The sequence below is a fragment of the Phodopus roborovskii genome, unplaced genomic scaffold (assembly GCF_943737965.1).
Source record: "Phodopus roborovskii unplaced genomic scaffold, PHOROB, whole genome shotgun sequence".
Lineage (NCBI taxonomy): Eukaryota > Metazoa > Chordata > Mammalia > Rodentia > Cricetidae > Phodopus > Phodopus roborovskii.
In genome coordinates, this window is record NW_026125330.1 from 53,283 (window position 1) to 79,278 (window position 25,996).

At 41.2% G+C, this 25,996-nt stretch overlaps 2 protein-coding genes across 2 annotated transcripts in view; one reads left to right on the plus strand and one right to left on the minus strand.

The window, feature by feature from the left end:
• Positions 1-4,386: 4,386 nt before the first annotated feature.
• LOC127214016 (probable RNA polymerase II nuclear localization protein SLC7A6OS) lies at positions 4,387-13,537 on the minus strand. The gene is given in 6 exon segments (XM_051174428.1): positions 4,387-4,857; positions 5,677-5,797; positions 7,859-7,870; positions 7,872-8,069; positions 12,949-13,215; positions 13,313-13,537. Coding segments are annotated over 6 exon segments (918 nt in total). The 5' UTR covers positions 13,505-13,537; the 3' UTR covers positions 4,387-4,729.
• A 90-nt stretch (positions 13,538-13,627) lies between these two features.
• LOC127214032 (protein arginine N-methyltransferase 7-like) overlaps positions 13,628-25,996 on the plus strand; it is a 49,113-nt gene continuing 36,744 nt past the window's right edge. Inside the window, 3 exon segments of the mRNA XM_051174429.1 lie at positions 13,628-13,657; positions 15,021-15,215; positions 24,789-24,825. Of these exon segments, the coding sequence (XP_051030386.1) occupies positions 15,121-15,215; positions 24,789-24,825 (132 nt within the window). The 5' untranslated portion in view covers positions 13,628-13,657; positions 15,021-15,120.

Consider the following 25,996-nt stretch of genomic DNA (forward strand, 5'->3'; position numbering starts at 1 on the left):
TAGGGAAAAAAACATTGTGTCATCCCCCCACCCATTTTTTTTTTTTTTTTTTTTTTTTTTTTTTTTTTGTTTGCTGGGTAGCATGAACAGCAAGGTTTTAACTGATATGGGATCAAATGTGTGCCCCCATTCCTGAATTCCACAAGAGGAACATCACTCCCTGCCCTGGAACTTCATGTTCAAGCAAAGAATAAGATTGGTGGGAGGAAGACCGACTCTTCAGGGTGTGGGCATGAAAGTCCTCCCTCTTGAGGACTTTCCAATTGTGGGTCTGAATGTTGGGAAATCCTCAGGATCTCATTATATACAGCATGTCTATCCTCTTGAGGAGGTGCTGCCTGTCTGACTGACTTTGCTCAGATAATTTTAACACTATGGTTAAAATCCTTGAGCAAGGAGATGAGCTTCTGGCTCATAAAGAAATTATTTTGGCTACTAGATTGCCTCCTTCCTAGCTGAAGTTATGGTGCAGTGGAGCCCTTGAAACAAGGGCTGAAAGAAAACCTCATTCTCCAGCTGAGTGGGAGCATCTCTCTACTACCTGGGCAAGCCACTACTGTCACTAAATCCCAACTCCTGTATTTTTTCATTATTTATTGCTATTTAATTCAGGACTCCAATCGTAGCAAACCATTAGTGATTATTTGTCCACAGGATGCTGCAATAAATGTTGTTTGAAAAAAAAGTACCTTAGCTGGTGTGGTAATAGACACCTGTAAACTGAGCACTTGGCATGGTGATGCAGGATCTGAATTTGAGGCTAGTTTAGGCTACATAGTAAATCCTGTCTTTAAAACAAAAAACAAAGTCCAAGTTCTCAAAACAATATTTCCTTTTTGTCAGAGATGTTGCAATGTGATAATAAGTCAAAATCTGACATGTTTCACATAATCTGTTGAGCATTATCTATGAAGGTTAAGTTAAAGGATTTTTAGAGCTGGGCATGGTTGTGATCCTAGCATTCAATAAGCTAAGGAAGGGGATTTGCTGAAAGTTCAAAGCTAGTCTGGGGTGCATAGTGAGTACCATATTATCTGAGTTTATAGAGTAAGAACCTGTATCAAGAACAAAAACAATGGACATTTAAAGACATATGTATGTAGACAAGTCACATGTTACTATCATCTGGCTCAGCTCCAACAAGGACTGATGAGCAACTGCGTGAGCCAGAAGAAGTCTGGTAGTTATTTTTAAGGATAATCCTTTGGTAGTTTGTTTTTTTCAAGACAGGGTTTCTCTGTGACTTTGGAGGCTGCCTGAACTAGCTCTGTAGACCAGGCTCCTCTTGAACTCACAGAGATCCGTCTGCCTCTGTCTCCCCAGTGCTGGGATTAAAGGCATGTGCCACCACTGCCCAGCTAATTCTTTGTTTTAGTAAGACCTTTGGCCTTTGTTCTAGTTGATAGAAAGTAAATCTCTGGATTTCTGTTATGAAATGTAAGAGGCCTGGAATGTTTTGTAAATCAGGTAGATTACCTGATCCACCAGTTGTCATGGATTCAAGTCATGAACTAGCTTGTGTGGCTTCCCTGTGTAGACTCATGCAAACCCACTCTGGTACTGGAAAGGGTTGTTAACTTTCTGAAAACCACATTGGCATCAGGCTTTGTCCACACTCTGAACCATTTTGGGTTATGTGATAGTATACCTGTTTGCCTTCTCTTATCCAAGAGCTGGTGAGATTGAAATCCCAGAAAATACTTGACGTGGTATTTGTACATCTGTTATTTTCTCCCTGTGAAGATCAATGAAGACTGTAGGAGAAAATAGCTTCAACCTTAATCTGGCTCCTGGGAAAGGATGGAAACAGCTAATTTTGGTGATTGGGCTAGGCTGCCAATTGAGACCAAAACCCAGGTTTGGATGTTTGTGGGCAATATTTCTACATTGGATTACACAACTGTTCTGGGATGCCCTTAGGACACTGTCATCCTGTACACAGAAGAACCTGTTGTCTTGGCATTCCCTATGGACATCTCATCTTTAAGTTTTAGAATTCGTGAATCATAAAGGTAACTTGAGGCATTCTCAACTTCGGATTCTTTTTATTTACCAAACTGGTCCTAGTTTTAAGGGAATAACCTCGGATATATGTTTGCTCAATAAAGACTTAGAGGAGTGTGATCACAGTTGCTTTTGGTCATGGGAATGCATCCTTGAGAGCTTGTGGGTGACATTCTTACTGCCTGCCATGGGTTAGGGATTTGTAAATTTCTGCCTGATGATAAGGTGCAAAGACTGACTTGCCCAAACCATACAAACATGATTGTGTCTGAGCCAAACTGGTACCCATTTTAAGGCTCTTCTGGAGCTAAATTTTTAAAGAGTGACCCTGGTCCTTAACTAGCCAATCCCAGGAATTTGCTGCCCTCCAGTGGTTTCTTAGAGGAGGGACCTCACATTTAAGGTGCTCTAATACTTGCTTAGTGAGCCAAGTTATCACTGGACTAGACACCATTTTTTCCTATTAAGCTCAACACAGCTTCTCCCAGGAACACTGTATGGGAAAGAAGCCAGACTTCTTGCAGTACTCAAGTTTCATGACGGAATTCTTCCCACTAGGTCTTTTCTCTTTGAATCTACCTCCTGAAGTACTAATCCATTTACAATGAGTAGTGGTTTGTTCCTTTTGTATGAATTATAGTCTGAAATTGTTGGGCCCTTTAATGTTAGCAAAACTTAATGAACACACACACAGCAGTGAGCACGCTGTAGTGGCAAAGAGGATTTTAGTCTAGCTAGTATGCCTACATATCAAGATGACTTGTGTTAGATAGAATATTGCTACCTATTCTTGCAGAATTGTTTTATTGATACTCAGAATAAACAGGGATAGTTTTATTAGTTGCAATAAATAGGAGTACACAATTAGATCAATTTGACAAGCTTAATAACTCCTCGTAAGTAGGATCTATCATGAGTAAAGGCTGATAGACAGTAAAAGAATGAGAGGCTTATGAACTTGTAAATAGTGGGGAAAAAGGTAATTCACTTTCCCATGGATCAGCTATCTCAGGACAAGAGGACATTTGCTTGACCTATAGTTTCTACTACAGTAATTACTAGCCATATGTAGCTAAGTTAAAATGAAATCTAAACAATTTAATAGCTTGCACCTGTAATACTAGTAGTACTTGGAAGACTAAGGCAAGATTGCAAGTTATAGTTAAAAAAAAAAAAAAAGTCAGTTGGGGGTTGGTGGCTCATACCTTTAATCCCAGCACTAGGGAGGTAGAGGCAGGAGGATCTCTTCTGGTTCAAGGCCATCCTCATCTACACTGACTTCCAGGATAACCAGGGCTAAGAGACTGTCACCTAAAAAAAAAAAAAAAAAAAAAAAAAAAAATCCTGGCGTTTCTCACTTGCATAATCATATTTCCAGTGCTCAGTGGCCATACAATTGCACAGTGCATATATAGAACATGCTGTGGTATGTTCTGTTGGTCAATATAATAACTAGGTCTATGGTAGCTGAGATTTAGAAAATGCCTTTAAGAGTTCTGGTAACTAAAATGGTCCTCCTATTGATGCTAGATAGATTTTAAAAAATAATTTTGGGGAAATGTGCCTACCTCTAACTCTGTAATATTTAATCTTGTTCTACTAAGAACAGTGGTACAATTTAGCATTTACATTAGAGTTTTATAATCTGAAGACAGATTATGTGCAAACACTATCATTTTATGTAAGGGACTCAGATATATGGTGGATTTTGGTAGTTCTGGAACCAGTTGGCCACAGTATACTGAGGGACAACTGTAACTAAAACAAGTCAGTGCTATAAAAAGTTAACTTAGTCCATAGTATATAAAGTTAATTATGAAATGTCTGCCTCACTAACCTCTCCATTTTCTGTGGGGGAAAACACCAGTGATAATCGGATTGAAAGGGTTTAAAAGCATTGCTTGTAGCTGAGAGGTATGGTTCAGTAATTCCTGCACTATGGAGGCAGAAGCAGGCAGATATCTGTGAGTTTGAGGCCAGCGTGGTCTACAGAATGACTTTTCAGGACAGGCTGAGTTTTCAGGACAGGCTACAAGCTACAGAGAAACCATGTCTGGGGGTGGGGGTGGGGAATTGCTTCTGTGTAAAAGTTTGTTTTTATTAATAGTATCACATAATACTTACTGTTCCTTGGCACCACTGCCAAAACATGAGAGCAGTCTTTACAACCATTATCAGAGTCCAAAGGGGATGGTACTTCCTATAAATCAGGCAGGGGAGCCACTGTTGCCATGGTAGAGATGACCTCCATCGAAGAAGCCAGGTTTCACTGGAGGCAGGCACTCCAGTTGGGAAGGTAGATTATACTGCCAATGAAACAGGAGCTTCCTCCAACTCCTTTAGACTTGAGCATAGAAGAAAATAACAGAAAACCACCTGGGCTGGAGGTTTTACATAATTTTATTTTCAGACTGTAGGATCACTTGCTTTTTAAAAAATAGAATCTTATTCTTTTGCCCAGGTTGGCCTAGAACTTTTATGTAATCTCGGCCAGCCTTGCATTTTCAGTTCTCCTTTTGCTTCCAGATTCTTGAATGCTGGAAATTACAGGCCTGAGCCAGCATGCTTGGCTTCACTTGTCACATATAAGTAGAAGAGCCCTCAGTTAAGTCTTCACTGTGCTTGGGTATAGCTTTTCTTTCTACATGTTCAGTTAGACATCCTAAGATGATGGCACTGCAGTCACAGAGCTCTCAAGGGCTTTTGGAAAAATCTCACCAGACCATCAATCTGAATCCAGATCATGGGGGTTATCATAGCCAAACTCCTTCTGTACATCCAAAGGGTACTTGCTCCACACCAACTGTCTGCTGCCTCTTTCCTCCTCACTGAGGCTGTTGTATTCATTAGAGTCTAAAAGGAGATAAGGATTTTATTCATTATAAAATACTTGCTCAAGCCAATATATATAAATTTGTGTGTGACTGTACATGTGTGGTGGTCAGATGACAATTTATGGAAGTTAGTTGTCCTTCCACAGCAAGGGTTCTAGAGATCCACTTCATGTTGCCAAACTTGCTGGCTGATATGTTAATACCCTCCTCTCTCACCCCCAAAAGGGTTTCCCTCTAGCTCTGGATGCCTTGGAACTCACTTTGTAGACCAGACTGGCCTTGAACTCACATCTACCGGCCTGTCTCTCAAGTGCTGGAATTAAATGCATGTGTTACCACACCCAGTTTTCTTATTTATTTTTTTAATGTATTTCATTGTTTTTCCAGAATGTATATATGAGCATCCTGTGTAGGGCTGGTGCCCACTAAGGTCAGAAGATGGAAGAATGGAATTGATGGCTGTAAGCTGCCATATTAGTACTAGGAAGAGAACCCAGAGCTAGTACTCTTAGCCATTGAACATTTTTCCAACCCTGGTAATACTTTCTTGCTTGATGGGAGTAGGGAAAGAATGGGCTACACATTTTACCAAATGCTAAAGTTGACCCAATATTGTCTCATTTTTAGAGAGAAAATGATATTCAAAGAAGTGAAATAACTTCTTATACATAGGCAGTAACAACTCAGGATTAGAACCTAGGCCTGGCTGATAAGATATCCCAATAGTTCCCCTGGAAAGAGGGGAAAGCCAGCCATTCGCATCACACCCATTAGTTAATTACATCTTCACTTCAATCATGACTTCTACCAGTCCTTGCCCATCTGGGTTGCTACCCACCTCTAGAATCTCCATCTCCATCACTGCTTTCTTCATCTGGGTACTCATTGCGCCAATTATTTTCACTGTTTTCATCATCTTCATCTTCATATGTATCTTCTGGTTGCTGATCATCATTCACCTGAACATCTCAACATAAACACGAGTTTAAGTCCAAAACCTCTAAGTTATGCTCTTTAGGAGAAGCTGCTGGTACAAGGGGAGATTCAAGTAAAGGTGTAATGTAAAAATGGCAGATTAGGAGTTTGTGTGACTGTGCTTTACAAGAGACTATGTAATCTTAACTCTACTCAAGAATCTAGTCATAGATATCACATTCCAATGTCATTAGAGCAGGCAGTGGCATCCATATTAAGATTTCCGAAGGACTGTCAGGTGGGAGAGGGATTTTATGACTGCGTAATGCCAAAGATCAGGATCAAAAACCTCAAAACAGGGCTGGAGAGATGGCTCAGTCATTAAAGGCTAGGCTCACAACCAAAAATATACAAACCTCAAAGTAAATGGTACAGGAAGGCTTGATTAGAGACCATATAGTGGTCCATGGTAGGTCCTATTTGCAAGAGCACCCACAGATATATGCACATATACCCAGACATACACACTTCATACACATACATTTTAAAAAAACTTTTTCTTTTTGGTGTTCTCAAGATAGGGTTTCTGTGTAGCTGTGGCTGTCCTGGAACTAGCACTGTAGACCAGGCTGGCCTTGAAATCACAGATAACCACCTGCCTCTGTGTTCCAAGTGCTGGGATTCTCAACACTATCGCCCAGCAAATTTTTTGTTTGTTTGTTTGTTTGTTTTTTTGTTTTGTTTTGCTCATGTTAATGTCTGGTTTGACAATTGGGAATTGAACCTAGGTCCTTTTTAAAAACCATCAAGAACTAGAACAGTGTTTATTAAGAGTGGAATCCAGGAGCTGGAGAAGATGGCTCAGTGGTTAAGAGAACTGGTTACTCTTCCAAAGGACCTGGCTTCAATTCCCAGCACTCACATGGCATCTTATGACTATCTGTAACTACTGTTCCAGGTGACCTGACACTTTCATACAGACATATATGCAGACAAAACCCCAAAGTACATTAAATACATTTAAAATAAAATTTGATCCCAGCACTCAGGAGGCAAATCTCTGTGAGTTTGAGACCAGCCTCTAAAACCACAGAGAAACCCTGTCTTGAAAAAAAGCAAAGAGTGGAATCCAGGAAGCAGGTTGATCTCTGTGAGTTCAAGGCTAGCTTGATCTACAGAGTGAGTTCTAGGACAGCCAGAGCTGCTGTTACTTAAAGCTGTCTTGAAAAGTCAAAAAACAAAAAAGAAACCAAAACAAACCAAACCAAAAAAAGACAAACCAAAACATCAAGCGTATAGTCCATAGCCAGATGTCTTATATATTTGTAATTCCAATATTGGGTAAACTGAGGCAATTTAAACTGCCAATGTTCAAGCCTACCTGGACTACATAGCGATACTGTTTCAGAAAAATAAGGGACTAGAAGATGACTTAGTGGGTAAAATACTTGTACAAGCTTAACTACCAGAGTTTAGATATCCAGAACTTAATATAAAGCTGGGTGGGTTGGGTAGCTTGCCTGAGACCCCAGTAAGTACATGGGAGGCAGAGATAAGAATCTCTGCAACAAGCTGTCTTGTTAGTTTAGATGGATTGGAGAGCTCTGGTTTCTGTGAGAGACCCTGCTTCAAGGAAGACACTCACTGTTAACTTTGGGCCTCCATGTGCTCCAACAAACAGGAACATACATTCACACACATATAGCCCCTCCATACTTTTTAAGGGGTGGTGGTGGTGAAGAAGCCAGGAGTGGCGGCACAAGTCTATAATCCCAGCATTTGTGTTTTGGAGATAAAAGGAAATTTATTAAGTACACAGTAAGTTTGAGGTCAGCCTGGGCTACATGAGACCCTGTCTCAACAAAAGAGAATAGCAAGATGACTTAGTGAAAGGTGTTTGCCACCAAGCCTGATGATCTACGTTTGATCCCAGGAGCCAACATGGTTGAAAGAACAAGTTGTCCTCTGACTTCCATACATGTACAATGGTATACACCCTAAACAAAATTAATTTTAAAATTTAAGAACAAACAAAAGCAAAACTGAGTAGAGTCTAGGAAGTCAAAGTATACTGATACATATCCTTCTCCTCTTGGACCCCTTACCAGCTCCCACTCCCTGGCTGTAGGGCTGCACAGAGAGGATGTTCTCAATCCATCCTGGAGGGGCCATCTCCATATAGTAAATGTCATATACGTAGTCATCATTGTGCTTTGATTCCTTCTGGTGCTCCACTTGTGGTCCATCTTCAGATACAGTCAACCTCTCACGGATCAACTCTACAGAATTGCAGAGGATCACATCTGGATCAGATGTCTACAAAGAAAACAGCAATAAGATTCAAATAATGTTCTAAAGATTGAGCAAATGAAGGCCTGTTATTGTTTTCCATGCTGTGTTCAAGATGCTTTTTGTTTTGTTTTGAGATAGGGTTTTATTATGCAGAGACCTCAACCAGGAAGGCCTCTGCTTACCAAGTACTAGGAGTGCACCATTATCCCGGCACATGCCTAGTCTTTTTCTACCTGCTTCTATAGGTCTCTTTGCTATTATGTTCTTCCTTGGGGATCCATAGGCCCACATAGGTTTCCTGGTAAAGCCTACTAAAACCTGGCTCGTCTTAACTGACCAATATCCTAAAATTAATGAAAACTAGGCCTGACAGTGGTGGCGCATGCTTTTAGTTTCAGAGGCAGAGGCAGGGGGATTTCTGTGCATTCAAGGACAGCCTGGTCTACAGAGTGAGTTCCAGAACAGCTAGGATGGTTATACAGAGAAAACCTGTCTTAAAACCAACAAAACCAACCAACCAAAAAAACCTAAAAAACAAAACAAAAACCCATCACCACCACCACCAAAAAACTAGAGTCACCTATAATCTCTCTGCAAGAAGGAAGAGCTCTTAGTAAATGCTCATGAAACAAATATGATTATATGCTCAAATGTGTTTAGGAAAAACTTTCAATATTAAATTTCTATTCCATATTTTTTTCTTTTTTTTAACTGACTTGGTAAGAATCTAATTCTGGGGTAGGTATTGATTGTAAATATGTTTTTAGGTATGTGATTTTGAAATATTTTCTCCTAACTTGATAGTTTAGGTTTTCATTATCATAATATTTTTAATTTATGTAAAACATTGCATTTATTTTTAAGTTATGCTGCTTTGTTAGTTTACATATTGTTTATTTAACTTACTAATGTTTTTTTCTTCTCTGTTTACTTGTTCTCTGCTTTTGGATAAAGGTTTTGGAACCATTTTTAACACATTTATGCATGAACTATATAACTTTATTATATAAAGCTTTTAACCACTGGGGGGGGGGGAGAAGGAAGAGCTAGAAAACACTTAAGTAGCCCAGGTTAAAGATGTTCTCCAACAACTACAGGGTCCTTGGGTCAGTGTGAAGCTGCAGGGAAATGCTGCAGATGGCTGGCCTTGCTAAACAGCTTTATCTCGGAAAGCTACATAGCTCAAACCAGCTACCATACATAAATAGGAATGTTCTACAACCAAAGCACAAGGCGAATGTTCCCTTGGTCTAAAGTCACAAAAGAATTGGTACAAGTTTTGTGCAGGCTTTTGCTCCTCCTCAAAGTTTTTTTGCTTTTGTTTTAAGCGTATGAGTGCTTTGCCTATATGTATGTATGTGCACCACATGTATGTGTGGAGCCTTCAGAGGTCAAAAGAGAGTGCTGGATTTCCTGCTACCCAAGTTACAAATGGTGGTAAGCTGCCATGTGGGTGTGGGGAATTGACCTTAAGTACTCTGCAAGAGCAATGAGTGCTGTTAACCCCCAGCTCATCAACACTCCAACTCATAGATCCCCACCCAGACCATTAAATTACATAGTCAATAAATTTCTAAGACCAACAAAAGTGCCAAACAATTTTATATTCAGAATAAATTAACCAACTTCCCGCTAGTTTGGGTTGTGGGTAAACTGATTTCTTTTTCCAGTGTTGAAATTTGAATTGAAGGCCTTATACAAGCTAGATAAAATGCTTTATCTCTGATCAGTATTCCTAATTCCTAGTTTACTTTTAGGTTGCTGTGGTTTTTCATGAACAGACATTGCTCTTGTAACTTTTGTTACTTGTCTGAACTATGTAGCCCAGACTGGCATCAAATACTTGGAAATCTTGCTTCAGTTTCCTAAACGCTAGGATTATAGGCATTAAGCCACTATACTTTGGAGAAAAATTTTCTTTATTGCAATTGTGTGTGTCCTAGTTAGCTTTAACCATCAACCTCAAATAGTCTTGAGTCACAAGAAGAGAATCTCAATTGAGGGATTGTATAGATTGACCAGTGGCTTTGTCTGTGGGTGATTAACTTGTTAATTATAGACGGGCACAGACTATGTTGTACCATTTCCTGAGCGGGTGGTCTTGGGCTACAAAAAAAAGCTAAGCATAAGCCCTAGAGAGTAAGATACCAGGAAACATTTTCCAGCATGGTATAGTGGTATACACCCCTTCAGTCCCAGCACAAATGGGCAGAGGCAGACAGATCTCTAAGTTTAAGACCAGCCTGGTCTACACACTGAGTTCTAGGACATCCAAAACTACATAGTGAGACCTTCCCTCAAAAAAACCCAAAACAACAACAAAAGAAGCATTTTGCATGGTTTCTGCTTCAAGTTCCTAAACCCTTTACTACCCTGTTACTTTTGTTCAAAGTGTATCACAGCAACAGAAAGGAAACTAGGATAGTACTACCTGGGTGTACATGCCATGATGCACATATGGGTCCCAGAGATTCAACTCAGGTTGTACCCTTACCTGTTGAACACTTGCACCAGTCCTCAGAAAAATTATTTTTATTGTCTACATATTTGTCCTCATATTTTCAGTTTCATGTTCTGTTGTTAAACACATACTTCCCATGTTGCAAATCTTTAGGGTTATCAATCTTATTACTTCAAATCATTGTGTATGTCTGTTCCATTAACATTTTTACGCATATGCCTGCTTGTCATATGTATACTGCTTGTACACTGTGCCTAGATTCCAGAAGGTATTGGATCCACATGAACTGGAGTAACAGGTGTCTTATGTAGGTGCTGGGAACCAGATACAGGTCCTCATGATGAAACATCAAGTAAACTATTGTGCCATCTCTATAGCCCCAAGTATATCTATAAGCAGCATCACAATGAGTATGTCATTTTTGCATTTGAAAAATGGTGATAATCCTGGGGGAAACAAGTCCTTACCTAATTTCACTACCATTCCAATTTAAAAGTAGAGATTACCCTGAAAAGCACCAACACTTAACACTATCTGAGGGTTGCATGTCAATCAACCAATAAAAGGAAAGGAATCTGTTCTGGTCCACTGACTATAGGTACAAATTGCCTTTCCTACAAAAAATAAACACACAAATGGTTACCTGCAATACTAGATTCTGTTTCTTTAGAGTAACACAAAGCTTAGTCACCTGTAACTATGGAATACATACTACATACAATTTTACCATGCCTTCTTTCACAGCTGTTTTGCCTCTTAAGTCAGTGTTCTCCATTTGTGGGTTGTGGCTCTTTGGGGATGGCATATCAGATATCCTGCATATCAGATATTTACATTACAATTCGTAACTAACAAAATTACAGTTATGAAGTAACGATTTCTTTTTTCTTTTTTCCAGAGACAGGGTTTCACTGTGTAACCCTGGCTGTCCTGGAACTAGCTCTGTAGATCAGGCCTGCCTTTGCCTCCTGAGTATTGAGATTAAAGGCATGTGCTACCACTGCCTGGTGCAATGAAATAATTTTATAGTTGGGAGGGTCACATGAGGAACTGTATTAGGAAGGTTAAGAACCAATGATCTAATGTGGTAATGTCTTCACAAACTAATGTCCTAAGGAAACCTACTATTTTGATTAGTCAATAAATGCTAATAAAAATTTTTTTGAAAAAGTAAAAACAAAATGGTGATTAAAGTACCTAATTCATAGTATTTGTGAAGATTAAACAAATTAAAGGAAAATACAGTGTTAGGGATTTAGTTTGGTGGATGAACACTTGCCCCCTAAGCAGTGCAAAGCAAGGCCCGAACAAAAACTAAGTATACTTACGGCACAATAACTTATGAAATCAACAGTATCTTTTTGTCAATGCCATAGTTATCTTTTGTTGAATTATTTATCTAAGTTAAATCTTGGAAGTATAATTATTGTGAAAACATAAACTTCAAAAGAGATTTTTTGAGACAGGGTTTCTCTTTGTAATAGTCCTGATTTTCCTGGAACTTACTTTATAGACCAGGCTGGCCTCAAACTCGCTGAGATCTGCCTGCCTCTGCCTCTGAGTGCTGGGACTAAAGGCGTGGGCCATTACCCCATGGCCAAACTTTAATTTTTAATCTGCTTGCGGGCCATTTATAGGATAATTGCTCTGCTACATATTCCTCTTGTCATAGTATTCTGCTATAATAGAGATCCATAGCAATTGAGCAGGCTGACCATGGACCAAACCTCTAAAGTTGTGAGCTTACAAAAAAAAAATTCCTTCATTTGTCAGGACAACAAAAGTCTAACATAATATCTAAATAATAATGTATATATTTTATATAATGTATATATTTTAAGTAGGCTCAAACCTACTTTTCAAAAGTAGATTTTATTTATTTTGAGACAGGGTCTGTGTAGCCCTGGCTGTCCTTGAACACAAAGAGATCTTCATGCCTCTGCCTCTATTGTGCTGCTATTAAAGTCCTGGACAACCACACCAAAAAAAAATTTTTTTCCCCTTTTAGAGACAAGGTCTCACTGTGCAGTCTTGGCAGGCCCGGAACGCATAGAGCTCGACCTGCCACTGCCACACAAAACTGCTAGGATCAAAGGTGTGCACCACCACAACCAACTGACTGACAAAGAGACTAAGAAGGGGTTGGGGGAAAGGAGAAAAAAACCAATACTGAGGGGCGTCGGTGGCACACCCTGCAACCCCAGTTCTAGGGCAGCTGAAGCAGGAGGACTGCTGTGTGTCAGAGGCCTGCTTGGCCTACATAGCCTGTAATCTGTCAACTAGGGCTACACAGCAAAACTCTAGCTCAAACAAACAAACAAACAAACAAAAAACCCAAACAGGTAAAAATAAGGCTATCTTTTAGAGTGGATTATCCATCCTCAGGTTTCGAGCGCATGCCTGTCTGCCTTTGGGAGCTGTGCAGCGACACCCACTACTCACTCTGCAGCAGTCTGTGGCCGCCGCCTCTAGGTCTCCCTCCTCGTGGACCAAGTCCAACAACTGGAAGCCTGCATCCCCGACATCTTCTGACACACAGCGTGGCTCCAAACTACTGGAGATCCCCGAGGCTCGGTGGCTGGAGACTACTCTGTAGCGGCCCTCTTTACGAACCTCGCGAACTGAGGCCCGAAGATCGCGGCGGATACGCAGCTGGCTGCTCCGGGACGGGCGCAGGGCAGCCCGCACAAGCTGCTGGATTGGCTCCTCCTGAGGGGCGACAGGAAAAGAATGACCGCCTCAGCGACTGTTTGTGTTTCGGCAGCGTTCAAAGATCCCTTCCACAGAGTCCACCCCCACCTCATACCTGGGAGCGCACGGTAGCAACCAACTGGAAGACATTACTCTCAGCCGCCGAATCCGGACGCTCTGGCGTCTCCTGAGCACACGACTCGACCTCGCCGCTCCGGAGGCGTTTACAGGCCAGCACGAGAGCCTCTGCAGGCTCCGCGCTACGCTTCCGCTTCACGCGCAGCACCGCAGTCCTGCCGGCCTCCATAGCGACTGCCGAGGAGCACTGTGGGAAGGCGCGGGGTGCAGAGGGCCGCGCCGCGTCGAACGTCACGCCTACGCACGGAGGCCCCGCCCCCGTGTGGAGGGTGAGGCAAAATGGCCGCACCCTTGGCGGCGAGTGGAGCGCTTCCCACAGCGGGTGAGCTGTTGGCGGTGCTGGGGAGGTAGGGCCGTGGCTGGTCCTGGGTGCAGCCAGCTTTCGAAACTCATTTCTAGGGCTCTGGCTGAGGGCCCTGGCGTGTGTACGTTCGGGTTCCTGGTATACTTGTGGACTTTTCCAGAGTCCACGTGGAGTTGTTGAAACACCCTGGAGGACCTGGTCTGCCCAGCCACTGCAGTCGGCTTGGGTGATTGTCCTTTCTCAAAATGCGACTGAGCATAGAGCAGGGCCTGGGGCATAAGTCTGGTGCCGGCAACCTCGCTTCAGCCACGAAAACCCAGGCTTCGGTCCCCGAGCCGTTCAGCCGTTCTCTTATTCGGGATGGCTTTCTTAGTGTTCTGAGTCATTGGAAACCATTCAGTTCACAATATTGGCCCGCAGTAGTGCTGTAAATGTACCCTACGTAGACAAGCTTTCTATTAAAACTCTGGAGTGGCCCTCCTTGCGTTTCAAACCCTAGCAACACCACAGATAAGTGTGTCTAGTATGCCGAGGAAAGACCACTCTGGCACTTTTGCTCACTTTACCTCCTTACTTGCCTTCACCTGAGGGCTGGACCCGGATTAACTTGTGAGGCACTTTGATCCTGTTGGAATTTCTGAAGAGTGCCAAAATTTCCAGACAGCATTATTTATTTATTTTGGGTTTCTCTTTCCCTCTTTCTCCCTTTCTCCCTCTCCCTTTCTCTCTCAAGACAGGTTCTCACTCTTGTTCTGACAAATATGGAACTCATAAAGATCCTCCTGCCTTTCCCTTTCTAATTCTGGAATTAAAGATATGCACGATCATGTTGTATTTTGTTCTTATTTTTGTGATAATTTCCCAGGTTGACATCAAAGTTCAGATCCTTTACCTCAGCCTCCTAAGTGCTGAGTCTGTAGACATGTGCTTCACCACACCTGATTTTATTATTATTTGAAACAGGGTTTCTCTGTGTAGTTTTGGTGCCTGTCCTGCAACTTACTTGGTTGACCACACTGGCTTCGAACTCACATCTCCCTTTGCCTCCCGAGTGCTGGGATTAAAGTAGTGTGCCACCACCACCTGGGTTATAGTTCTTGATGGTATGTACTATATATAAAATGAGATGACTCTTGCTGGAAATATTAAAATACTGATTAATATTTTTTGAGATGGGCTATCACTATGCAGTTCTTGCTGACCTAGAACTTCCCCATGTAGACCATGCTGGCCTTGAACTTAAACAGAGATCCTCCTGACTCTCTTCCCCAGAGCTGAGATTGAAGACCTGTGTCATTAATAAAAATTTTAAGTGATTTTTGACATTTTTGTCTGTTTCTTGATTTTTCTCCTTTTTTGTTTTCTTGTCCCTTCACCACAGGCATTATAATTGATTAGGTTTCTCGATATCCAGATTGTTCCTAAGAAGAAAATTGACAAGACCACATTTCTTTGCAAACATTGAGGAGCTAGTTGGCAAGATGAAGGTCTTTTGCGGTCGTGCCAATCCAACCACAGGATCCCTGGAATGGCTGGAGGAGGATGAACACTATGATTATCATCAGGAAATTGCCAGGTAACAAGGGATGCTTCTCAGCTGGCTGTAGGTAGATAGGGCCCAGCGGCATTAATTTAGTTTTGAAGTTCCATTTTGGACACAGTTTTCTGAGGAGTTGATGTTACCTAGGAGAATAAAACAGTTGCTGAAAGCAGTGTGGGGAGTGCGTGGTTACTGTAACCCTGAAGTGGCAACAGTGGAGGTGAGGGGAAGATGAGCTTGGAGGAGCTGAGTTCAGAGACTCACTGTATGCAGTAAGGGAGGCAAAGTTCAAGAAGGACCAAGAGGTCTTCTGGTTAGAGTGGCTAGGTAGATGGAGACGTCATTCTCTGAGGGAAAGAATCACTGGAAGAATGGGCAGTGTTCTAGAGGGAATGGTATTGGACATTTGGTTCTAAGATTTCAGATGATGCTAGTAGGTCGAAAGAAGCATGAGCCTTGTGAGTCAGGATTTGTAGAACTTGGGAAAGTTGAAATTGAGAGAAGTTGTAGCATCTCAACAAAGGAGGGTCTGGAAAGTAAAATCTGTATTAGCTGACGAGGCAGAAAGTGGAACCAGAAGGAAAGTTAGGATGGAAAGAAAAGGAAAGAGGAAGTAACTGTTAGGGTCAGGCTGCTAAGAAGTCCTGAGTGCTAATGACCATTAGCAAACAGCAGGAAGCAGTGGTGGTGGGGGTGAGTTATATCAGTGGAGTGGTGAGAAGTGAGTGGCTGTTAAAGCCAGGAAGCTAGTGAGTGAACATATCTTTTAAAATGTAGGCAGGGGCCGGGTGTTAGTGGTGCAGGCCTTTAATCCCAGCCCTCAGGAGGCGGAGGCAGGCGGACTTTTGCAAGTCTGAGGCCAGCCTGACCTACAGAGCTAGTTCCAGCTAGTGCTACACAGAGAAACCCTGTCTCAAAACAAACAAACAAAAAAGGAAAAAGGAAGAAAAAAGGAAAGGAAGAAAGGTAGGGAGCTGGAGAGATGGCTCAGCAGTTAAGGTGTAGCTAGCTCTGGAAACTCTGATTCCCCTTCTGGGCTCTGTGGGTACTTGCACTCACAGGGACATGTATCTTCACACAAATATACTTATATAATTAAAAATGAAATAACTAGTTTTTGTATTTTATTTCATGAGATTTATATATTTATGTATTTTATGTTTGTGAGTGCTCTATTTGCATGTATTCCTACATGACAAAAGAGAGCATCAGACAGAAGTGGGCATTGGATTCCTTTATAGATGGTTGTGAGCTACCATGTGGTTGCTGGGAATTAAATTCAGGACCTCTGGAAGAGTAACCAGTGCTCTAAACTGGTGAGCCATCTCTCTAATCCTGAGAGTTTATTTTTAAGACAGGATCTTACTATGTATATCATTGGTATGTAGACCAGTCTGGCCTTGAACTCATAGAGATCTGCCAGGCTCTGCTTCTCAAGTGCTAGGGTTAAAGGTAAGTATCACTCCATCTGGCTCTTAATTTTATCTTTATGTTATATGTATGTCTGAATATATGTCTGTGTACCACATATGTACAGTGCCCACGTAGGTCAGAAGAGGGTGTCAGATTCCCAGGTACTAGAGTTAGACAGGTGTCAGCTACCATTAGGGTGCTGGGAATCAAACCCAGGTCATTTGAAAGAGCAGCAAGTGCTCTTAACTACTGAATTATCTGTCTAGCCCTAGAATTCACATTAAAAACAAAACAAAGTGGGCATGATGACACCTGATTGTAATCTTAGCACCAGGGAAGTGGAGACAGGAGAATCCTTGGGGCTTGCTTGACCAGCTTATCTATTCTAATTGGTGAACTAGGCCGGTGAGAGACCCTGACTCAGAGGAGGTGCATAGTATAGATGAGGATGGTTGGAGAGTTTCCCTCCAGTTTCCACATGCTTGTACAAACTTGTGCTTGTGCACACACGTGAATGTGCATACAATATATAAAGTGGGTAGGCAGCATATTTTCAAACATGCATTAATTTATCTTAGGTTGATATCCTAATTAGCACCCAATGAGTGTATTTTTCTTTATTCTTGGCTTGATTGGTTTTATCACAGTTAGAAATAGCAAAACATTGAAAATGACATAAATGTCTATCAACTTTGTTAGGCAAACCTGTTGTGCATCTATATAGCAAAATAGAATGCAACTGGGAAAACAGAAATGAAGTTCTTTCATTTTATCCTCTACTGGTAGAGTGATCATCACAATATATTACATGAAAAAAAGCAAGTGTAAAATTATACTGCTTTTGTGTCAGAAATAAAGTGTTGCTTATTTTTTTAAAAAAAAGGAAGCACTGGAAAAGAAAGTGGAAATTGATGAAAGTTCCCCGTAGACAGTGCAAATGGGACTGGGTGGGTGTTTGTTATGGTTGGTTTTCATGTTTACTTGCCATAATTAGACTCACTTGAGTAGGGAGCTGCACCAGAAGAATTTTCCCTATATACCACCCTGATTTTGGGTGGCACCTCTGGTAGCACCCAGATGAAAAAAGGGTGTTTCAGAAGGAAGTTCCTCCCATTTACTTGCTTGTCCTTCCCTCTTGACAATGAGTCAGTTTGGACTGCTGCTCTTGCGGCTTCCTTCTCTGACAGCAGAACCAGAGTTTTTAAGCTTTCAGGGTAGAATAGGAACCAGCCCCCCCTGCAGCAACTTTCTGGGCTCCAGGTACCAGACTGGGACTACTGGGGCACCCTGCCTTGTGAACTAAATAACTACCGGTCATAGTCCCCTAGTGAGTGAAAGCTATTCTGGGACTACTATAACTTTGAAACACTCATCTTTAAGGACCAGATAACTACCGGTTTTCAGCATCTCAGGTGTAAGTAGCTTAGCTGTTGTTACTATTTTAAAGCTCACTAGATTTATCTGGGTGTGGTGTATGTAGAAGATTCTCCTAGTGCACACTTACCAACCTTCAGATTGTTTATCTGTGTCTGGAGCCAGTCAATTTTATTACCCAATCATTTTTGTATTTTGTAACTTTGTCCAAAGATGCTTAAAGGAATGAACCAGCACCACTATTTTTAGTTTTCCACAGATGTTTGAATGGTTTCATACACAGAGTCACTAAACTCCCTGTACCTTTCAAGAGGAGAATCAGGACTCAAATTCTCGATAAATTCTTTAAATAGTGCATTGTAACGAGTACTGTTTTTTCCGCCTGCTGCCCAGTCTTGTCCCGCCACCAAGCCAGCCCCAAATAACACATAGAGACTCTGTATTTGATACAATACTGTTGGCCCGGTTACTTGTTACTTATCGGCTAGCTCTGCCTTTAATTATTAACCCATTTCTATGTATCTTCACATGGCCTTCTCTTACCGGGGAGGCGGCTGGCGTCCAGCTCTCTCCTGACTCTCCATCTTGACCCTCCTTACTACTTCCTATTTCCTCCTTGTCTCCTAGTCCCTCCTATCTTCCTTTCCTATTGGCCAACAGTGCTTTATTATTAACCAGTATGAGAAACATATACAGAATGACATCTCCCATCATCTCCTCTTTTCTGTCTAAAATAACATGAAGGGTTTTAACCTTAACAGAGCAAAATATATCACATAACAGTTATCAAATAATCACAGTTAACACTATTTAGTCCATTAACATTTAGCAAGATTTGAAGAAAATATTCCATCATCTATCCTATCTTTGTGTGTCTAAAGTAACTTATCTTTAATACTAAGGAAAACTATAACTATAACTATCTGTCTTCAACTCCTTCAAAGACCACAGAAGGATAATATATAAGCTCTAGAAATGACAGAGACAACTCATTGCCTGGTCACCCAAAGTTCTTTTGTAATCTTCCATCTTCAGCCCATAGGCCATAGTGTGTCTGACAGACTCTCCAGTAAAGCAGAAAACTTTAAACTGTCTTCTTGTATTGGCAGTTTGTCAGTCACTTTTCTCTGTGTCCTGCATACTGTCTCGAAGACTCTTCCATGAAGCAGGATCTCTGTAGCAATGTCCATCTTGAATCAGCAGTCACTTTTCTGTGGGTCCTGCATGTCCAGTATATACAGCATAAAGTCAAACAGTCCAGACAAGAGCAGTATCTTGTCCAAATGGCTAGTCTTGCCATATTGGAAGTAAACTCCATAATGAGTTTCTTCAATGTCCATCTTCATCTTCCTTTCTGACGCAGGTGGTGTTGCCAGGAACAATTATGTCTCATTGTCAAGAAAAACCCTAAACCATTTTAAATGCCATATTCTGTAGGTCTTTGAAAGATTTGAAGAATATCTATCTATCTCAAATACATCTGCATATCTAGAAAACCTAACTCACCTAGCTATGTTTTGACTATTATAGGTAACTATCTAAAATCTGTACTAAATTATACATTACATTTTTAAATGAGCTATATAAACACAATACATAAACAAGAAGAGAAATATACATATACAACATTGACCTTAAATTGTATCAATAAATGAAAATCCATTCCAAAACAAAGTATTCATATCTATACCATAATTCCTTTTTACCTTTAAAAAGAATTGGCTATGATCATTAACCATTTATAACCAAGTCCATTTAAATGAAAACAAACATTTATAAACAATATTTGGGAATTTGGGCGTCGTTCTTTCCAAACTACTTCCTGCTGACAGGGGCGCTGTCATGGGGGATCCTGAGAAGATGTAGAAATCCTGGCTGTAGTCTGCAAGACTGCCTTGTCCAAGCTGTTTTGAATGTTGGATCACCAGCGACTCTGTTTCAGGGGGGTCTGGCTTGCTCAAACCACATAAGTCTGGAAGGAATCCACAGCTTTTTATTTTCTGTGGAAACAAAAATAGAAATCCTTTTCCCCAGTAACTTGTCCTTGAACTTAAATGTTTGAGTCAAAGCATTTTTAAAATATATAAATTGAATTAATGCAGCAGCATTTCCTTTATCAGTTGTTCTTATTTTCTCAGTAGTCAAACAATGCAGAGACAACACTATAGCATACAGTAACCAGATTCTCTCTGAGCTTTTCATCTTTACCTGGCTTTATTATTACTCTGTTTATTTTACTTTTATTTTTTATTTCTTGACATAGGGTTTCACTGTGTAACTCTTATCTGTCCTGGAATTTGCTCTGCATACCAGGTTTACTTTGCAAATCACAGAGATCTGCTTGCCTCTGTCTCCTGAGTGCTGGGATTAAAGGCGTGTGCTACAACACCCAGTTCCTCTTTGTCTCTTTAAAACCATTTTTTTCATGTCTACGTATATTTTAAAACACACTGTAAACCTTTAGAGGTTTTTCTTAATATGAATCTGTCTTCACTGTAAATCTTTATCTTCGTCTGGCTACAAGTCTTTTATCTGGTAAACAACAACATTGCTAAAATGAAAGTCATAGCTGTGTCAGCCGCGGTTTACCAAAGATGGTGGTGGGTACTTTTACCGCCAGAATGGAAAGCTGTGCTCACCGCCTTGGTCTGCGCTGCCACCCAGAAAGCATGCTGCCGGCTTGGAGATGTGGTCACTGCCATTGCCATCTCTCATACACACCAATAAATTGTTAGCAGAGTTATTTAAAAGCTGTGTGGTTTTTTGCCGCTTAAGCTGAGTCAGGAATCTTCCCTTAAAGGAGCCGCGCGAATATCTGCTTGTCTCTAGCAAAGCAGAGTACAACCGAGAAAAATGCTTTTACCAAGAAACCTTGCTTGTCTCTGTTCTTTTGTTTCTAAAACCCTTTTTTAAGCTTTTGTTAAATTTTAAGTGGAAGTTCTTATTAACCACGTGGGCGCCATTTGTAACGTGTATGGTGTTTCCGCCCGCCACCGCTGGTCTTGTCCTGCCACCAAGCCAGCCCCAAATAACACATAGAGACTCTGTATTTGATACAATACTGTTGGCCCGGTTACTTGTTACTTATCGGCTAGCTCTGCCTTTAATTATTAACCCATTTCTATGTATCTTCACATGGCCTTCTCTTACCGGGGAGGCGGCTGGCGTCCAGCTCTCTCCTGACTCTCCATCTTGACCCTCCTTACTACTTCCTATTTCCTCCTTGTCTCCTAGTCCCTCCTATCTTCCTTTCCTATTGGCCAACAGTGCTTTATTATTAACCAGTATGAGAAACATATACAGAATGACATCTCCCATCAGTGCATACCATGGGTTTTCAGTGCTCTCCATACTATCTGAGGAATCTTTTTTTTTCCAAGACAGATTTCTTTTTGTAGCCCTGGCTGTCCTAGAACTTGCTCTATAAGCCAGTCTGGTCTCCAACTGAGAGATGGTGTCTGCTTCTGCCTCCAAAGTGCTAGGATAAAACCTGTGCACCATGCCCAGCTATCTAAGGAGTTTTTAGTGACTGTAGGTTCCATTCAGCTGAAGAACCTGTTCTAGACATCAATAAACCCACTTGAGAAACTCATCCTTATAATTCTGTTTTTTCCAGCACCACTTCCTGGTACTATAATTTGTTTTACTCAGGCAACAGAATCAAAGGGATAGATAATATATATATTTTGTCTTTTTTAAAAATATCTCAGAGGTTAAGAGCAATGGCTGCTCTTCCAGAGGACCCAAGATCAATTCCCAGCATCCACATGGCAGCTAACAACTGTCTCTAATTCAATTTTCAGGGGATCTGACACCTTCTTATCAATGCAAATACAATTAAGTTAAATTAAAAAAATTATAGATTTATTTTATGTAGATGGTACTCTCTGCATATACACCTGCGTGCCAGAAGAGGGTATCAGATTCCATTAGAGATGGCTGTAAGCCACCATGTGGTTTCTGGTAATTGAGCTTATCTGGAAGAGCTGCCAATGCTCTTAACCCCGGAATCATCTCTCTAGCTCCTATCTTAGAATTGATTAACGAAATTCTTCAAATGCAGCTTCTCAGGTGATTCTAATTGTGACAAGACTTGTCCCACAGAGCTCCCATAGGCCAACTTGATCTAGTGCTCAGATTTCCTTTTCAGGTGTTTCTAGTTGTATCAAGTTGACAGTTAACAACAGTACAAACTGGTGGTTGTGGGTGCCTTTAAGCAGAGCACTTTTGAGGTAGAGGCAGGTGTATCTCCTTATGTTCAAGAACAGCTTGGTCTATGTATAAGTTCCAGGCCAGCCAGGGATACATAGTTGGGAACCTGTCTCAAAACCAAGAGGGACAAAAAAACAAAACAAAAAAACCCCTAACCAACACAGTGGGGTAGATGGAGAATGAAGTGAGGATTCTTAGGATTATAGCCTCATCTTTATTTAAAGCACACTAGGTAAGTAAGTATTCTATCACTGAGTGGCAACCGCAGCCACCTCCTAAGCTTGGGGAGAATAAAGTAAGCATAGGAAGAACTGTAGGTGTCTCAGAGGGAAAAGTATTCTTTCAGTGTAATGTTCTCCAAGTGTAGAGCATACACAGCCACTGTTAAAACTGTCTGCAGTGGAGTGGTTCAAGTGCAGCCTCAGCCTCCAGACTCCATCTTGACTTGGCTTGGTATATGTAGAAAAATCTGCATTTCAGATAAGCTTTCCTAGTCGTGCTGGCAGAAAACTGGAAGCCGCTTTTGCTAAGAGTGCCTCAGTTTCTCCTGGAATTCCCAGGAAGCCTCTTTGGGCTGTGGCCTGAGTCCTGGGTATTCACTTGTCCCTGCCACAGGGTTTTCAGCTTTTTACTTCTCTTTATTTTTTCCTATTTGTGTTGTGTTGGGGATCTAATTGAGGGCTTTACACCTGCTAGATGCTAGGTATTTTTTATGCCACTGAGGCCCACCCCTGGCTCCAGTTTCCAGAATTTTTAGTTGCTGTGATAGAAAATATGGATGTGATTTCCTTCTTCTTTTTTAATCATTTTTATTTTACATCCTGGCTGAAGACTCCCCCTTGCCCTCCCCTTCCAGTCCCTTCCCCCAAGTCCCCTCCTCTTCCATCTCCTATGAATATTAATAAAACATGGCATATCAACTTGCAGTAAGACTAAGCACCACCCCTTGTGTTAAGGCTGGGCAAGATGACCCAGTATGAGGAATAGGGTCCTAAAAGCCAGTAAAAAGTCAGAGACAGACCCTGTTCCCACTGTTAGAAGTCCCATAAGATGGCCAAGTTATACAACTGTAACATATACTCAGAGTGCCTAGGTCAGTCTTGTGTAGGCTCTCTGGTTGTTAGTTCAGTCTCTACAAGCCCCTTTGAACCCAATTAATTGATTGTGTGAGCCTTCCTGTGCTCTTACTGTCCTCTGAACTTTGCCTAATGTTTGGCTGTCTCTGCATCTGCCTCCATTAGTTCCTGGATGATGCCTCTCTGATGACAATTGGGCCAGGTGCCAATCTGGTCATAGACATTGGCTAATTCAGGCTACTTGTCTACTGTTTCTAGGAGTCTAATCTGGGTTCCTCCCCATACACTCCTAGGAGATTCCCTTGTGGCAGGTCTGCCCAACCCTTAAATGCACACACCCCCTTCTCCAAGCTGTCCTCCTCAGCACTCTCCCTCTCAACATGTTCCCATCCCCATCTGCCCTCAGCCTCTCATGAAATCTCTTCTATTTGATTTTCTTCCCTTTACACACCATATTTAGCTTATTATTGTACCCTGATGTATTATGATCTAAAATATGGTTGTTGCTTTCGTCTCTGATGTGATGTGAACTTATGAGCCTAATGAACCTTACATGTAGAGCAGCTATATGCTCTCCCTTTCCCAGTTCCTCTTCCTAGTTGGATATATGGGGTTGTTCTAAAGTGTACAAGTATCATTCAAAGTTAGGTCAAGTGTTAGGATTACTGAGTGTTATATGATCAGAATGTTCATGGTTATAGGCTAGCTGATGGGCCTGTGAAATGGGTCAGCAGGGTAAAGGTGTTTACCACCAACACTAACAACCTGAATTCTATCCCCAGGGTCCATATAAAGGTGGAAGAAAAGAGTTGATTCCTGCAATTGACCTTTGGCCTCCAGATGCACACATAGATAAACACTTAAAATTACTTCTCTAGGTTAACTACTAGGGCATTTTGGGGCCTTAGAAGAGTATCTGCTCTGAGATGATTTATTTTTTCAATAGCAGAGAATGATAGTAACTGATTATACTAAAGTAAATTTTGGGGGCTGACAAGATGGCTCAGTGGGTACAGGTGCTGCCAAGCCTAAAGACTTGAGCTAAATCCTTGCAATCCACATGGTTTAAGGAAAGCACTGACTTCCACAAAATTGTTCTTTGACTTCTACATATGTGCCATGGTGCATTTATTTCTTGCTCCAAAATAATATAATTTATTCACTTGAGACAAAATGTTACTATGTAGGCCATGTTGTCTCAAACTCACAGAAATCAACCCACTTCTGCATCCCAAGTCCTGTGAGTAAAGGTAAGTGATACCATGCCCAGTTTAAGAAAAAAATAATATTTTGAGACTGCATTTTGCTGTGTAATCCAGGCTGGCCTTAAACTCATTCTCTTTCTTCAGGCTTGAAATGCTTGAGACTATATGCTTGAATTACCACACCAGGCTAATAAAATATTTTAAAGTGATGACATACTTTTTCCATCCAATTGAGGACTGCTTTTATTTGTGGGAACTCTTTGATGTATTCATGCATGTTTTTATTAGCAAAGGTTTTTGATTACCTTTGTTTTCTTTTATCTTTTAAGGTCATCCTATGCAGATATGCTGCACGACAAAGACAGAGTAAGTGTAAAGTAAATCATATTACACAGGGTTTCACTGTAGGGCCCTGTATGGAACTTTCCATGTAGCCCATGCTGACCTTGGAGATGCTACTGTTCTTTGCTTTTGAGTGCTGGGATTTTTTTTTTTTTTTTTTTTTTTTTTTTTTGTTGTTGTTGTTGTTGTTGTTTTGTTTTTTGAGACAAGATTTCTCTGTGTAGCTTTGGAGCCTGTCCTGGAACTCACTCTGTAGAGTAGTCTAGCCTTGAACTCACAGAGATCTAGCTATCTCTGCCTTCTGAGTGCTGGGATTATAGTGTGTGCCACCATGACTGGTGGAAGCCATAGTCTTGATAATGGACTTTGGAATTTTGGGTTGTAAGTCAGAAACTCAGGAATCTGGATATTCAGTAATTCTGAGAGATGTATGGTATAATAGTTAGAAAACCTTTCAGGATGCTAGGTTCTACCTCTGGCTGTTCTACCTCTTAGCTTTATTAAGGTGCAGTTGACAAGGGCTGGGTGGATGGTGCAGTGGATAAAATACTTGTTCCGTAAGCATGAGGACCTGAATTTGAATCCCCAGCACCCATGTAAGACCTGGGCAATTCAGTGGGTTTCTAACCCAGTAGGAGTGACAGAGACAGGTAGACTGTGGGGCTTGCTGGTCAGCCTATCTACCTGAGCCAGTCACTTGAAGTTCAGTGAGAGACTTGTCTCAGATACCATGGAATTTGATAGAGGAAGACACTCAGCTTCTGGCTTCCACATGGGCCCACATGAAAGCAGGCACATGCATTTATACATGTTAGTTAAGCATCTTGTATATTTATTGGTATAATGTAGTGTATTAACTCGGTGTGCTTGACTGCACTTGCGTGAATAAACACATTGTGAAATGATTAAATGAAATTATTTACCATCTGTCATCTACATACTTAGATTTTTCCTTTGTGTTGATCTGAGAACATTTAAAATCTACTCTCATAGAATATGTAATACATTATTTGACTGCAGTCACCATGTTGAGCGAACTTGCTCATCCTGTGTAACAGAAACTTTATGCCCTTTCACCAGTGTCCTCTCGGTTTCTATTAGTTATCATTGGCTCTGCTTCTGAGTTCAATTTGTTTAGATTCTGTATACCAGTCACAACACATACTTGTCTTTCTGTGTCTTGCTTATTACTTGT